The 14,480-nt window shown below is 45.9% G+C and overlaps 1 protein-coding gene and 1 long non-coding RNA gene across 2 annotated transcripts in view; both read right to left on the reverse strand.

Moving 5' to 3' along the window:
* Positions 1-14,480, reverse strand: part of LOC128074598 (uncharacterized) — a 482,510-nt gene that overhangs the window by 357,071 nt on the left and 110,959 nt on the right. The gene's annotated exons all lie outside the window — the stretch shown is intronic.
* Positions 8,814-14,408, reverse strand: FZD4 (frizzled class receptor 4). The gene is made up of 2 exons (XM_052669943.1): positions 14,145-14,408; positions 8,814-13,439 (listed from the first exon to the last, which is right to left on the reverse strand). Exons 1-2 carry the CDS (start codon positions 14,391-14,393, stop codon positions 12,111-12,113), a joined length of 1,578 nt encoding a protein of 525 aa, XP_052525903.1. The 5' UTR covers positions 14,394-14,408; the 3' UTR covers positions 8,814-12,110.

Raw genomic sequence — 14,480 nt, forward strand, 5'->3', positions numbered from 1 at the left:
CCTAGATTGGACAGACTGGTTATTCAGCAATGTAGGGCACTGCAGTTGGACAGTCCAGGCTGGTAAGATTTTATTTTGCCATTTGCTGTCTTGGGACACCCTTCTCTACCCATAGGTAGGTGGGTCAGTGTGTAGAAATCCCAGTGATAGATGTGAGCATGGGCTGTGCCTGGCATGACCATGTGGGAGCACAGACAGAGAGCAATGGACAGAGGTCAAAATCCTGTTTCCTGCATGAGTTCAGAGCCTCCTGCTTGAGTTAGTGGCAGGAGTAAGGCTGCCTTCCTTGTTCTCAGCAGAAGTAATGGAGAATGGGGAAGTGTGGCTGAGCTCCAATCTGGTCTCTATAACATCTAAAGGGGAAGTCTGGGAAAAGTTCATCTAGCCCTCAAGGTCTGAAGGTGAGTATTTTAGACCCACCATTTCTTACAGTAGATCAAGAATGTCTGACCTATATAATCTTAAATCACAATAGTTAGTTGCTATGGTAAACAATAACCACAGGGAAAATTCTGTAACATTGATAGAGAATACACTTAAAATGATTACACACAAAAAAGTACAGATGCCAAATTCTGAAAATTTGGGACAATATTCTTACTTGCACAAATAAAATTGTATTTCACTGCTGAATCTGGTACATGCTTTCTTTTCTTATTTTCTGAAAACCAAGATGTGTCATGCAAGTTTTGCATGTATTTGATGACAAAATGCTAGTGGTTGTTTGAATAAAGGAAGTGCCTTTTTCTTCTTCCATGCCTGTCCCATTGACTTGTCTGGAAATGCTTACAATGAACTTCTGTTAGGTAAACTAGTCACAGAGAGATAGCAGTGTGAATTCTGTTCTTCAGTGTTTGCACAAGCACCGTCAGCAGAACTAACACAAACACTCTTGGGAATTTGTTTCTCCAAGGTTAATGTCAGAAATGATTTATTGAAGCCTTCCTTCTGCTCACCAGCCTGGCATCCATCATGTGAGCAAATTCAGAATGCTCTGAGGCCAGTCACTGAGCAAACACTCCAGATCGGGGTCAATATTTGGGGAGTAATCAATCAGATGCTATTTGCTCCGACAGAATGTAGGTTGAAATACCTTGAATCAAGAATCAATTTCGGTGTTTTTGAAGATAAATCCATGTTTTCCTGTTGTTGCATTAAAGTTGCTCAGAGAAGTTGGTGAGATAATTGATCCCACTAAAGTTATATTATGTGGAAGGAAAAAAAAAAAAATAGAAAGCAACTGTTTAGTGAAATGACAGAAATTAATATGGCCTCTCTGCACACTCTGCCATTTTAAGAGGAAAAAGAACATGGATGGCTTTCCTTCCTTCCTTCCTTCCTTCCTTCCTTCCTTCCTTCCTTCCTTCCTTCCTTCCTTCCTTCCTTCCTTCCTTCCTTCCTTCCTTCCTTCCTTCCTTCCTTCCTTCCTTCCTTCCTTCCTTCCTTCCTTCCTTCCTTCCTTCCTTCCTTCCTTCCTTCCTTCCTTCCTTCCTTCCTTCCTTCCTTCCTTCCTTCCTTCCTTCCTTCCCCCCTTACTTCATAAAATCATAGGTTAGAATCACAGAATCATTTGAGTTGGAAGGGACCCCCAAAGGCCACCTCGTCCAACTCCCCTGCAATGAACAGAGATGCCTATAGCTACATCAGGTTGCTCAGACTGACCTTGAATGTCTCCATGAACAGGACTTCCACCACCTCTCCAGTAATCTGTGCTTCACTACACTTATAATGAAAAAACTTTTTTCTTATATCTAACCTCAATCTCCCCTCTTTAAGATTGAAACCATTACCCTGTGTCCTATCACAAAAACCCTACTAGGGAGTTTGGCTCCTTCTTACATACTATAACTCTACACTCTAGTTATAGCCAAAACCACTTTTCTTCACCCCCAGCAGATGCTACATAGTGCAAAACATCAAACAGCCACCTGGGATAGTGGCTTGAATTTGGCAAATGCCTCCAAACCAACATCAGATAGAGCCAAAATCCTGGTTTTATCCTATTCAAATGCAAACTTGTGGACATGATTAGAGCATAGTAAGACATGAATAAAACAGAGCTGCAAGTATCAGCTGTGGACAGACATGAACTATGCAAATAGCTGCAGTTATTGATAATCTTTCTCTCTGAGTTTTAGGTGTTGCCCCCTTTGTAGGGACAATAAACTGTGAGCAAGACCAGCTCTGAGGTGCATTCCCCATACGTGGGTCATCCTGGCCTTGTGATAACAGCTGTGTTTCATCTCCACAGTCTAACCCAAAGGCCCTGAAATTTAGCATGGCACAATTTTGGGAAGAGATGAGCCTGAGGAGCATCAGCTCAGGCCTTCTAATCACATGCTCAGCAACCACTTCCTTTGTAAAAAGAGGGTTAATTATTTAACCTGAGCAGCGTCTTGATTAAGAACATGATTCTGCTGTACAAATGTCAGATATGCCTGGTTGCATTAGTTAAAAACAACTTTTAGTGGACCAGTCAAGTTTGCACATAGGTTGGGACCAGTGAGCTGTAGAAGTCAGATGGAGACAGGACCTTGCAGTATGGTTTTTCAATAAGGCATAAGGAGGTTTTTCCTTCAATAAGGAGGTTTTTCTCCTCTCTCTGAAGAAATCACTTTCCTTCCTTGTGGTGATTAGCCAGTATCCAGTGGGGAAGGGGATGAGAAGGGCCAGGTTTGGGTGTTGCTGCAAATCTATTCACTCTCCTGATCCAGATGTGCCTCTTTGAGCCGACAGATCCCCCATGCTCTTGGGCTTTATGTTGTTGTTGAGAGAGAAGCTGGATTGTAGGCAAGGCTTTTAATCTTGAGCAACTCCAGCAATAGAATTTTAAGCCTCGCAGTTCTTCAGTTGCTTTGGTAGAGATGGAGGTGTGGATTACCCTGCAGAGCCAGGTCACCACTCCCATTAGCCCTGGCAGCTCCTGGCTCTTGCTTTATCAGCCCACCACAGCCAGTCCAATCTGTGTGATACAAGACAGCAGCTTGGTAGCAGATTTGGGAATGGTACCGGAAGCTCCGGATCTCACACCAGAGCCAGCAGTGGGAAGGAGCACAGCTCCTGGAAAAGCCATATGTTGACGATTGGGCTGGTGGCCAATCCATCAGACTGGAAATTTCAGAGCCAAAAAGGAAAAAGTGCCCAACATCCTGACGCAGAGATGGGATGAGGCTCTGTGCCATGTCCTGGTGCATCCTGGAGCTGGCAGCCAAGCAGACTCCAGCACACAAAGATACTGCTCCCCAGTGTAATCCAGGAGACCTTGAGGTGTCCCAGCAGCAAGCCCCAGAGCATCACAGGCCACACTGAAGGCATCCAGTGCTGACAGGATGAATTAACCACAAATCAGGATGAGGCTGCCCCTTCCCCTGCACCAGTTATACAACTGTCCTCTAGGGAAGCAGGGATGGCTCTTTTCTTCTTTTGGCTCTGCTCAGGCCACAGCTGTAGAAACAATTGTTTTGTGAGAGATGGTGTTATTATTTGTCATCTTTTCATACACTGGGCCTCTGCAACTGATCTTCAGCATTTTATATATATATATATATATATATATATATATATATATATATTCTGTCTTTATCTATCTATCTATCTATCTATCTATCTATCTATCTATCTATCTATCTATTCTGTCTTCCTCTGAGGATCACTGTTGCTCATTTCCAGGCCTCTCCCACATCCCCTACCTTTCAGAAAGATGGTGCAGTTTCACTGTGGTTCTTCCAGCTTTTGACTCTGCAAATGCTTTCTGCTCTCTGCCTGGAGCCTGGCAGCTTCTTCCCACCCCTGACTAAAGGAACAGAAAGAAGAAAGGCTATCTCAGGCCAGAAGCTTCCTGTGCTGCTGTGCTTCCCCAGCCCCTTTTCTTTATAATATGACTACTGTGAGGATGAGGAGGAGATGGTGTAAGGTCTTTTGAGGGAACTTTTGTGATATATGCAATTCCAGTTTCAGCCACTAGCGGCTTCCCTTGCTGCAGACAGGGGGAATCTATTTCTTCTGTAGAATCATAGAGTCATCAAAGTTGGAGAAGACCACTAAGATCACTTTAGTTCAACCACCAACCCATTCCCACCATGCCCACTAACCATGGCAGTCCCACATCTCCCCGTATCTTGAACACTTCTAGGGATGGCGACTCCACCACCTCCCCAGGCAGCTAGTGCCAATCCATTACCACTATTTTGGAGAATAATTTTTTCCTAATATCCAACTCGTATGTCCCCTGGTGCGACTCGAGGCTGTTACCTCTTGTCCTGTCACTGCAACGTGAGAGAACAGGCCAACTCCCAACTCACCACAGCCTCCTTTCAAGTAGTTCTAAGAGTGATAAGGTCTCCCCTGAGCCTCCTTTTCTCCATACTGAACAATCCCAGTTCCCACAGCTGCTCCCTGTAAGACCCCTTGTCATATATGTCATATGTCTTATGGGCCATAGCTCTGCTGCCCTTCTCTGGACACAATTCAGGGCCTCAATGTCTTTCCTGTAGCGAGGAGCCCAAAATTGAACACAGCACTCAAGATGCAGCCTAGACAGAGCTGAGTACAGAGAGAGAGAATCATAGAATCATAGAATCACCAAGGTTGGAAAAGACTTAAAAAATCATCCAGTCCAACCGTTCACCTATTACCAATAGCTCCCACTAAACCATGTCCAGCTGATCAACTCTCTGCTCTGCTGGCTACACTATTTGTGATACAAGCCAGGATGCCATTGGCTCTCTTGGCCACCTGGGCACACTGCTGGCTCATGTTTACCTGAGTGCCAACCTACACCCCCAGCTCCATTTCTTGCACACAGTCCTTCAGCCACTCAGCCCAACCATGTAGTGATGTACGCGGCTGCTGCAAACGAAGTACAGGACTCGGCACTTTGGACCTTTTGCCACCTCCCAAGTTCTGAGGTCATTTTTATTTTTGTCTGTGAGCAATCAGATACGGGTTGTTCCGAGCCCAGCGCTGAGCGAGGGAAAAATTCACAGCAAAAAATCCCCAGAGCCTGGCGGCGCAGCGCGGCCACAGCGCGAGGTGGCCACTAGGGGTCACCCCCTGCTTGCTGCTATAGACCCGAAAAAGAAAAAGCAAAAAAAACAAAACAAAACAAAACAAAACAAAAAAAAAAAAAAAAAAAAAAAAACACAAAAAAACCCCAAAATAAACAAACAAACAAAAAAAATAAACAACCCAACAAAACCCAAACCTGAAAGCCCATAAAAATGCATAAAGCCCACCCAGTTCCTACCCCTTACCCTGAGTGGGTTGCCCCCCACCAGCTCAGGCTGCCCAGGGTCCATCCAACCTGGCCTTGAGCACCTCCAGGGATGGGGCACCACAGCTTCTCTGGGCAGCTGTGCCAGGGCCTCTCTGCTCTCTGAGTAAAGAGCTACTTTAAAGCCAATTAAAATCTCCCCTCTTTTCTTCTTGTCCTATTACTATGAGCCTGTGTAAAAAGCAGGCTTCCTTCCCATTTGCAAGTTACCTTCATGCCATGGATGCCCAATCTTTCAGCTCGCCCGGGTTGCACTGAAGAAAGAATTGTGTTGGGCCACATATAAAATATATATAATATAGTTAATGTATATAAGTAACTAAACTAAACTTTAACTAAACTTTTATTTATTTATTAAAAAAAAAAAAAAAAAGGAAAAAAAAAGGAGGGCAACAAAAACATAAAACTAGGAAGTTGGGCACATATACCTTAGACAATGAGTTCTCCCTGGAGCCTTCTCTTCTCCAATCCCAGCTCCCTCATCCTTTCCTCACAGGAGAGCTCCTCCAGCTCTCAGATCACCTTTGTGCCCCTACTCTGGACCCACTCCATCAGGTCAGCATCCTTCCTTTACTGGGTGCTCCAGACCTGGATGCAGTAGGGGCCTCATGAAGGCAGAGCAGAGGGGACAATCCCCTCCCTGTCCCTATTGCCACCCCTCTGTTGGTGCAGCCCAGGTTGCTATTGGCCTTCCAGGCTGTGAGAGAGCACTGCTGGTTCATGTCCAGCTTTTCCTCCACCAGAATCCTAAGTCCTACCCATTGGTCTAATACGCTTATTGGCAGCCTGCTTCTCTGTATCACAGTTTTTAAAACCTTAATACATTAGAAGCCTGCTTTTCTTTTTTTTTTTTTTTCAGGAAGGACGTTTTCCTTTTCCTCAGAGCAAGCTCAGGAAATGAGAGAAGAGGTCAGGAAGCCAGCTAAGCACCAATGCAAACATAAAGCAAAGAGCCACGGGTAATTTTCTTTAAATATTTTAAAGCATTGATTTAAAAAAAATGACAAAATTAATGCTGAATCTCCCTCTGAAGCATATCTCATTAGTCTGCTCATTTGCTTTTGGCAAGCAGACACAGCAAGGACCAAAATAAAACGTTACAAATTACAGTGAGCTTTGCAGCACAATAACATTTGTGTTTGGGATTTAACCTGTTTCCTCTGGTGCTGTACCCTACGTCTGACACACGGAAAGTCCCCACTGTCAAAAAAAATCCCATGTAACTGAAGAACAGCTGTTTCTCAGTGATCCCTTATCGTGTGAGCCCTCATTTGCTGCTGCTGCCCTCTGAGCCACTTCTATGCTGCATGGTAGGCTGTTCCCAGAGTGGAAAACAAAACACCTGGCTGTCAGCAACACAAGGCTGCTGCAACAGCTGGAGTTTGCCAGGATACTGCTGGCAAGTACGATGAGCCCAATTAGCCCAAGTGTGCCAAAAAATGTGCTATTGAGCATCAGAGGGAGAGCCGCTATGGGGTTGTGCCACAGGGCTCTCACCCATGGCTGAGCTGTTCAAACCTAGACTTGATCATTGCAATAGAAGCAACAGACTTGGGTTCCCAGCAGCCTCACTGGAGGCTTTGCAGCTCCAGCCTTGCAGAGAGGAAGAGGAGGGCTTAGGGAGCAGCTCTGCAATGCTCTGCCTTCAGGAGCCTAGGCAACATAATCCAGACAGTTCATGTCTCTCATTTGTGGCCACACAGCTCTTTGAGGGGTCAAATGGAACAGATCTCAGACACAATCCAAGTTAAGAATAACTTGCAACATAAAACAATAAATCTGGATGTTATTTTTAACCCAGAACTTCTTTGCTGCTCTCTCCTGCAGCTCAGTGCCGCATGTAGCTGGACAGACAAAATTAGGAGATGAAATGCAGTGCAGTTACAGAAGTTGATGCTCCTGAAGGACCCAAGTGATTCAGATTCTCAGAATGGGTGGCTGAGGAAGGAGGATGTGTTGGAGACCTCCACAATGAAGGCAGCATCTCGTGTGAGCACATTTTCACATCACTGGAACTCCTGAGTTCTGGCTGCAGAACTCTGCTCTCCTTCACTCTGAACTTCTCAACACTTAATCTTTAAAGAGAGCTTTTACAAAACAAGACAAAGTCAAAGAAACATAGAGAACCTCCAAACACAAATAGCAGAACAACCACAATCCCTCAAACATTACTTCTGAGGTTTTTGATAGTACAAGAAGTAACAGCCTTCGGTTGTGCCAGGGGAGATTCAGGATGGATATTAGGAAAAAATTCCTCTCAGACAGAATGGTGAGGCATTGGCACAGGCTGCCCAGGGAGGGGGTGGAATCACCACATCTGGAGGTGTTCAAGAGCCATGGAGATGTGGCACTGAGGGATGTGGTTTAGTGGTCACAGGCATGGGCTGATGGTTGGACTAGCTGATCTTATTGATCTGTCCAACCTTTATGACTCTATGATTCTCCATTCGTGCCAACAAATCCAATATGAGGCAGACCCCCCTTCCCAGAAACTCTTTAATGTTTGTTATGTTTAACTGTAGGTATATTAAAGACTTCTAATTATAAGTTTCAAATCAGAGATCTCATTTATCCCCAGCTAAGAACATTACCACGATGAGCTGCCAAAGGCATGAGGAAATCACTCTAATTATCCGTTTTAGGTGCTGCTCTTCAAAACTTGATTAGCTATAGATACACAGGTGATAGTTCCTACTGTCTTTATAGCACATCCTCACTATTATCCACTGTAGTCTGATTTAGTTCCTTATTAGAATAACACTGTGCTAATTAAGCAATCCTGCATACAGAACATTTCATGATGTAGATTAAGTGGGTTAAGATGATGATTAATATGACAAACTGTGCTATCAGTGTCAAAAGAAACCGGTGAAAAAGGAGGAGCTCTCACCTAACTGGTGAACAGGAATAAATAAAAAGTAAGTGGAGCATTAAAAAAAAAAAAACAAAAACAAGAAAATAAGCTAAAAATAAAATTGAAAAGAAAAAAAAAAAAAAAAGAAAAACGTAGGCAGTAGGTTGAAATTGTGATCATGTATTTTCCTCACCAAGCACCAGGACCCAAATTCTCTGCACACCTCCAGGTGCACACACTCTAACACACGGAGGAAAACACAGCTTTACGCAGAGCCCTGCTTTCACCCAGAGCACTGCTAAAGCAGCAGTTGTGTTTCCATGTTTTCACTCCCATTTGGTGCTGGTGACACACTGGGACAAGCCCAAGCACACAGCGCAGCACAGCCTCCCCAGGCAGTGCTGGGTTCTGCACACCGCCTTGGGAAGGCTTTCTCTTTCCACCCCCTTTGCAAGCACTGAAACATGTACATACTTTGCTCTTGCCCAATGATGTTTTGTTCCCAGCTACTTCCAGTTGGCAAAGGCACTCTCCCAACCCACGTGAGATGCAAACTGTGCTGCTTTAACCCTTTTGGGCCATGCATTCATTGCATTCATTGCAATGTGAACACTTCTTCTGTCAGGAGCGAAGAGTTTGCAACAGTGGTGTAGCAAATTTAGGAAACAAAGTCACTGAGAACACTGGTGATCCACAGAGATTAAAGTTTTATTTTGATATAAAAATTAAATAGCAAAGTTTGTTTTATTTTTTACAGTGATAAATTAGAAATTTACAGTACATACATCAAAGCAGATACATTTTCTGTACACCCAAAATAATCAGTGTCTACTTCCTTAGAAATTCAGGTAAAGGAGCTGACTTGTCTGCTCAACAAAGGAGCTTGTACCTCTCCAGTAGATGCTCCTGAGACACGTGGTAAGTGGAGTGGGGTTGGAGAACACAGCACAGTGCAGGAAGGTAAGGGCCGTAAGGTCTCTGCTTGTATAATTACAGCAACTGAATGTCTGGGACAGGATTAGTCATACATTTTTTGGCTTTAAATTCTTAACAACGTTGAAATGAGAGAATGTACGAGTTGCAGATGCTTTTGTAACTGCTGGGTTTGGGGTTGTCTGTTGTGACTTCCCACTCAGCATCGCCAGAACAAGGCAAGGTGAATGCACATGGATGCCCAGAAAGGTGGAGGATGCCCCGTCCTTCAAAGAATTTAAGGTCAGGCTGGATGAAGCTCTAAATGATCCAACTGTAGGTGTCTTGTTCATTGCAAGGGAGTTGGGCTTGGTGACCTTTAAGGGTCCCTTCTAACTCAACCAATTCTATGATTCTATGATTTGTGGGATGTAATTTTGTTGGTGCTACAGCTGACGTTGCTTTGGGGTTGCCACAGTGGCCCTGGGAACACGTTCCTTCAGGGATAGCAGCTGCTCCCCTCCTCCTGCCCATAGCATTTGAGTGCCTCATGCTGTAGTGGTCCCCAGCTCCCTCATGAGGCTATACAGTGCTGTCCTCATTTCACTCATTTCCAATGTCCCCAACCAGTCAGGAGATCAGTCTGGCACAGTCCACAGGGTCACAGGCAGGGATGTGATAACAGAAGTACTACTTAACATCCACTTCTGTGTACACAACACAGTTAAAAATGCTGTTTATTGGATCAGTCAGGTCAAACAGGAGTCATGTCAGCCAGGAAACTATCCAAACCGCTTCAGATTGAAGGATGCTTGAGTGAATGTGACACCTTGGCACAGCCTGACGCTGCAAGACAAGGCTCATACTGTGTCTTCACCCTTTGCAAGTTAAAATACAGCTGCTGATCACACATCCCTTGCTGCGATGGGAGATAGAGCACGTGGTGGAGAGGCTGAGCCATCTGAAGATTTCCGACTTGCAGAACTCCTTGCCCACAGAGGAATAACCAGATCCAAACACAACACTAATGGTGAGAGAATTCAGAGAGAGGATCAAAAGGCACAGATGGTATGCAGTGCTGGCCGAGACAATGGCTGCACATTGAGCAGAATGTGTCAAGTTGTCACTAGTTCTGCTGGAGAGGGAGCCCAACCACAAAGACTGCAATTAGGGTTGGTTTGTTTTTTCAGTGTCTTTTTTTTTTTTTTAATATGCTCTAGCACATGTTTCAACACTGCCATTGAAACAATACACGCTGCTGGGACAGAGTAGGAATGAACCATGGTTTGGGAAGCAGCACATGGGCACCTGTAGGAAAAGTGAGGGCAAACGCGTGCTCTCAGCTGCCCTTGAAGATCACAGCAGTCAGGGCACTGGGGGATGCCCAGCAGCTAAGCAGGATCCACACACACAAAGCAAAAATTTGGAGTACTCAGAACTGAAGGTCCTTCAGAGGGACAGAGCACTGAAACAGCATTCTCTTAAATATTTATGGGTTACTGTTTGCATCACCTTCCTTAACAGCCAAACAAGTCCCAGACACAAGGTTCAAGCTCCCTGTGAGCTCAAGCCAGTACCTCCTCAATTAAACTTGGCAGTTGCTGTGAAACAACATTAACTGTAAAGAAGTTGGATCTCTTCTCTTGGATCCATTTCCAAAAACTGACAACGTCTCTGTCATTCCTGAGGACTGAATGCCTGCACACATTCTGTACGCATCTATACAAAATAAAATAAAATAAAACCACTCCATAGCTGTCAGTGAGCAACTGGAGCGTCGTTCTGAGGCAATCAGCTGCACTGCGATGTCACGGACTGAGAATGTTCTTTTAATTGTAACTGACACACATAATTATACAACTGATCTGTGTGAACATGAGGTTGCCAAGAAACTCAACGTTTCACTTCCTTCAGACTGGCGTCTGCAGAGATACCATCACGCTGAACGAAATATATTAAGACTTAATTGCTTCATGCAATGGGTCTCCAGAGAGACAGATAAGTTTACTCTGAGAAAAACTGACATTGTTCTGAAGAGACCCTCAACTCGATTTTCTCTTTCCTGTAGGAAGGAGCACGATAACATAAGACTTTATTTAAAGCTATTAAGCTCAGCAAAACGAAGCAGTCAGCTGGAAATAGCAGTAGCACCTGAAGGAATAGGAACAGAGGCAGGCAGACGACGACAGCTGATGTGTAACAGCACGCACAGTTTCCAGATTCCCACAGTTCCTCTACTTCTGACCACGACCTTGAGCAAAGCTTTTTTAAAAATACAAAGCACTGACAGAATCACAGAGTGGTTCAGGTTGGGAGGGACCTCAAGAGGTCCAAATTCCTGCTCAAAGCAGGGTCTCAGCACTCAGATGAGACCAGGTTACAGTCAGTGAAAAGAACAAGCCAAAATTATTACTAGACCATCAGATGACTTAAGAGTCATTCTCACTAATACCTCACTAAATCCTTCTTTTGGGTAGTTCCCAGACTTGGGAAGTTCACATGATTCTCTGTTGGAGGACCTGATCCTTGGCTGACTCGTGCAGCCTAAGAGGGCGACGGAATTCCCCAGGGCGCAGAGACAGCCCTCAGAAAGCACTTCCTCCACAATGATCAGAAAGAACACCTATCTGAGGTCCTGGATGCTCCATCTTCTGGTAACTGCACCCTGCCTCAGCCCAGAATTTGTTCCTGCACTGCCTTTCCTCCTGCAGCTGCAAGATGATGAAAATAAAACAGTATCCCACAGCTGCGGCCTACTATCCCACTGCTTTTAAAGACTTTGGTATATTGCATCCTGCTTTTAAAACAAAAAGGAAGATAATGTGTTCGGATATTTCACAGCTTTTAAAGCCTCCCTGGGCTTTCCTATTTCGGGCAGCACAGTTTATGGCTTTCATATTTCCAGCATTATTTGTTTGTTTGTTTATTCTTTAAGGCATTTTTTTTTCCTTCCCCAAGAGACAAGTTTTGTAAGCATCTCCTCACTCAGCTCCCAACACTTACGCTGCAGTTCTTACACACGAACAGTCCTTCAGGTGAGAGCAGTCAGACCATCTGGACGCTGTCCTTTTCTCACACCACAGTCTCGTTCCCTTTCCCAGGTTTCACCCAACCGTCTGCTCTTTTCTCCCGTTTCACTTTCCCTGAGTTCACCAGTCTGTTTGAGCACTTCTGCCACGTGTGCAGAGTTTTGGCTGACCAGATCCACATACCTGAAGTGATGCCCACCAGGAGGGACATGAAGATTTTGAGCATCTCCACTGCCATATTGGAATCGTCAGCTGAATAGCGGAAAACGGCCCAGTTGGAGATTTCGTAGAAATAACAGGCAATGACACACGTTGCTGGGACGGTGTACAGCACTGAGAAGACACCAATTTTAACCATCAGCCTCTCCAGTTTGTCAGTTTTAGTCCCGTCTTTCTGAAGATTGGATCTGATTTTAAATAAGGCCACCAATCCCGCTGCAATGAATAAAGTTCCAATAACCAGGTAGGTAAAAAGCGGAGCAACCACGAAGCCCGTCAGCGCATCCAGGTTCTGGTTGCCAACGTAGCACAGGCCAGTGAGCTCATCGGCATCTACCAGTCTCATAATCAAAATGACGATGGTCTTCACTGCAGGGATAGCCCAGGCTGCGATGTGGAAATAAGAGCTGTGCATTTCTATAGCTTCGTGGCCCCACTTGAGTCCTGCAGCCAGAAACCACGTCAGTGTCAGAATAACCCACCAGATGGAGCTAGCCATCCCGAAAAAGTACATCAGCAAGAAAATTATAGCACATCCTGTGTTCTTAAGACCTTCTTGGATAAGAACAGGTTCTGCTGCCTCTTCAAAATCACAGGATATCCTTTCCCGGCCCACAGTTAGCCTCACAATATAAGCAATGCTATAAATATTGTAGCACATGCTCAAAAATATGATTGGGCGCTCTGGGTAGGAAAATCTGGATGAATCAATCAGGAAGGTCAGGACTGTGAACGCAGTTGATATGAAGCACAGACTGGCCCACACGGCCATCCAGATATCTGTGAACTCCTTCGCTGACCTGCTGTAGAGCCCAGCGTCGTAGCCGCACTTCAGGACACAGTCCAGGTTTCTCTTGACCCAGATGTACTGATCTGAATTAGATCCCATGCTGTGACACTCCTCTCCAGGCTGCAAGGATGTCTTGCTATGAAGGGGAACCTCTTCATCTCCCGGGCCCTCCATGCACATGTGGTTGTGATCATTTTGGGGAGGGAATTTGCTGCAGTTCAAGCTGTCCGGCCAGGCAAATCCAAACTCTTTTAAAACAGGTTCACATCTTCTTTTGACGGAGAGGCACATGCCACCACAGGGACCTATGGGGATGTTAATCTTCTCCGTGCACATAGGGACATAGACCGAACAAAGGAAGAACTGCGAGAAAGAGAAACAAAAATCATGACCGCGTTAGGAGAGATTCCAGCGGGTCAAAATATAACAAGTTTTTGCCTTTTTAGCAGTAATTTTTGGTCCTTTGCCTTAAACAACAGGAAGCAGCGCAAAACAAACCAAGAACAATAAAAGCAGAGGAAGAAAACTCCTAGAAATGCTGCTTTCTTTCAGTTCAAATGCTCTCCGCACGCAGAGCCCACACGTTTTGCTCCCTGGATGAGCTCCACGCAAACTGAGCCCATCAGTTTCAATATAGTGAGCTGGACTCAGCCAGATGTGAACCTCCAGGGTTTGCAATTTAGGAAAGCAAAAATACAAACAACAAAAAACAAACAGATAGACACCCAAAAAACAGACAACCTCCCTCCCCCCCAATAAAAATCCAGAAAGCAAACCCTAAACAAACTGAAGAGGTTTAAAGCAAATAGATTCGTTGGAGGCACTGCCTGGAGCAAGCAAACAGAAGAAAAGGCATTTAGCGACCGCTTCGATTCGCGGTCCCACGAGCACGGCGTGCTCCTCTCTCACTGTAAGGTCGACTACTTTCTGTTTTTTGCAGCAATAAACATCGCCGCTTTCTCCGCTCTTCCGCGCGTTCGCACGCAGCTCCTCGCCATCCCCGCGCCCCGACCGGTGTCACAGCCGCGCTCAGCTCCCGCTGCCGGACCCCCCCCGGCCGACGCTCACCTGGAGCTGGCTGGAGCAGCCGTACTGGATGAGCGGGGTGAAAGTGGTGAGCTGCAGCTCGGCGTCCGCCTGCAGCTCGTGGCCCACCAGGTTGGGCATCTTGGTGACATTGTAGCCCAGGTTCTGGCACATGGCGATGCGGATGGCGTCGCAGCGCCTCTCCTCCTCGTCGCCGAAGCCCCGCGCCCCGCCGAGCAGCCCGGCCAGCAGCAAGGCCAGCATTCGGCCCCCGCCGCCGCGCCGCTCCATCGCCACCCCCGGCCCCACCTGCCCCGACCCCGGGCTGCGGGCTGCGGGCTCCGGCCCCGGCCGCGCCGTGCCGCACGGGCCGGCTCC

This window comes from Tympanuchus pallidicinctus, unplaced genomic scaffold (assembly GCF_026119805.1).
Source record: "Tympanuchus pallidicinctus isolate F22 unplaced genomic scaffold, pur_lepc_1.0 scaffold11, whole genome shotgun sequence".
NCBI classification, from domain to species: domain Eukaryota; kingdom Metazoa; phylum Chordata; class Aves; order Galliformes; family Phasianidae; genus Tympanuchus; species Tympanuchus pallidicinctus.

Bases quoted from the DNA above. Each gene is read 5' to 3' on its own strand.
- FZD4 (XM_052669943.1), bottom strand. From the start codon at position 14,393: ATGGAGCGGCGCGGCGGCGGGGGCCGAATGCTGGCCTTGCTGCTGGCC. The intron at 13,440-14,144 runs GTGAGCGTCGGC...TCTTTCTCGCAG, and splicing joins GCTGCTCCAGCCAGCTCCAG to TTCTTCCTTTGTTCGGTCTA.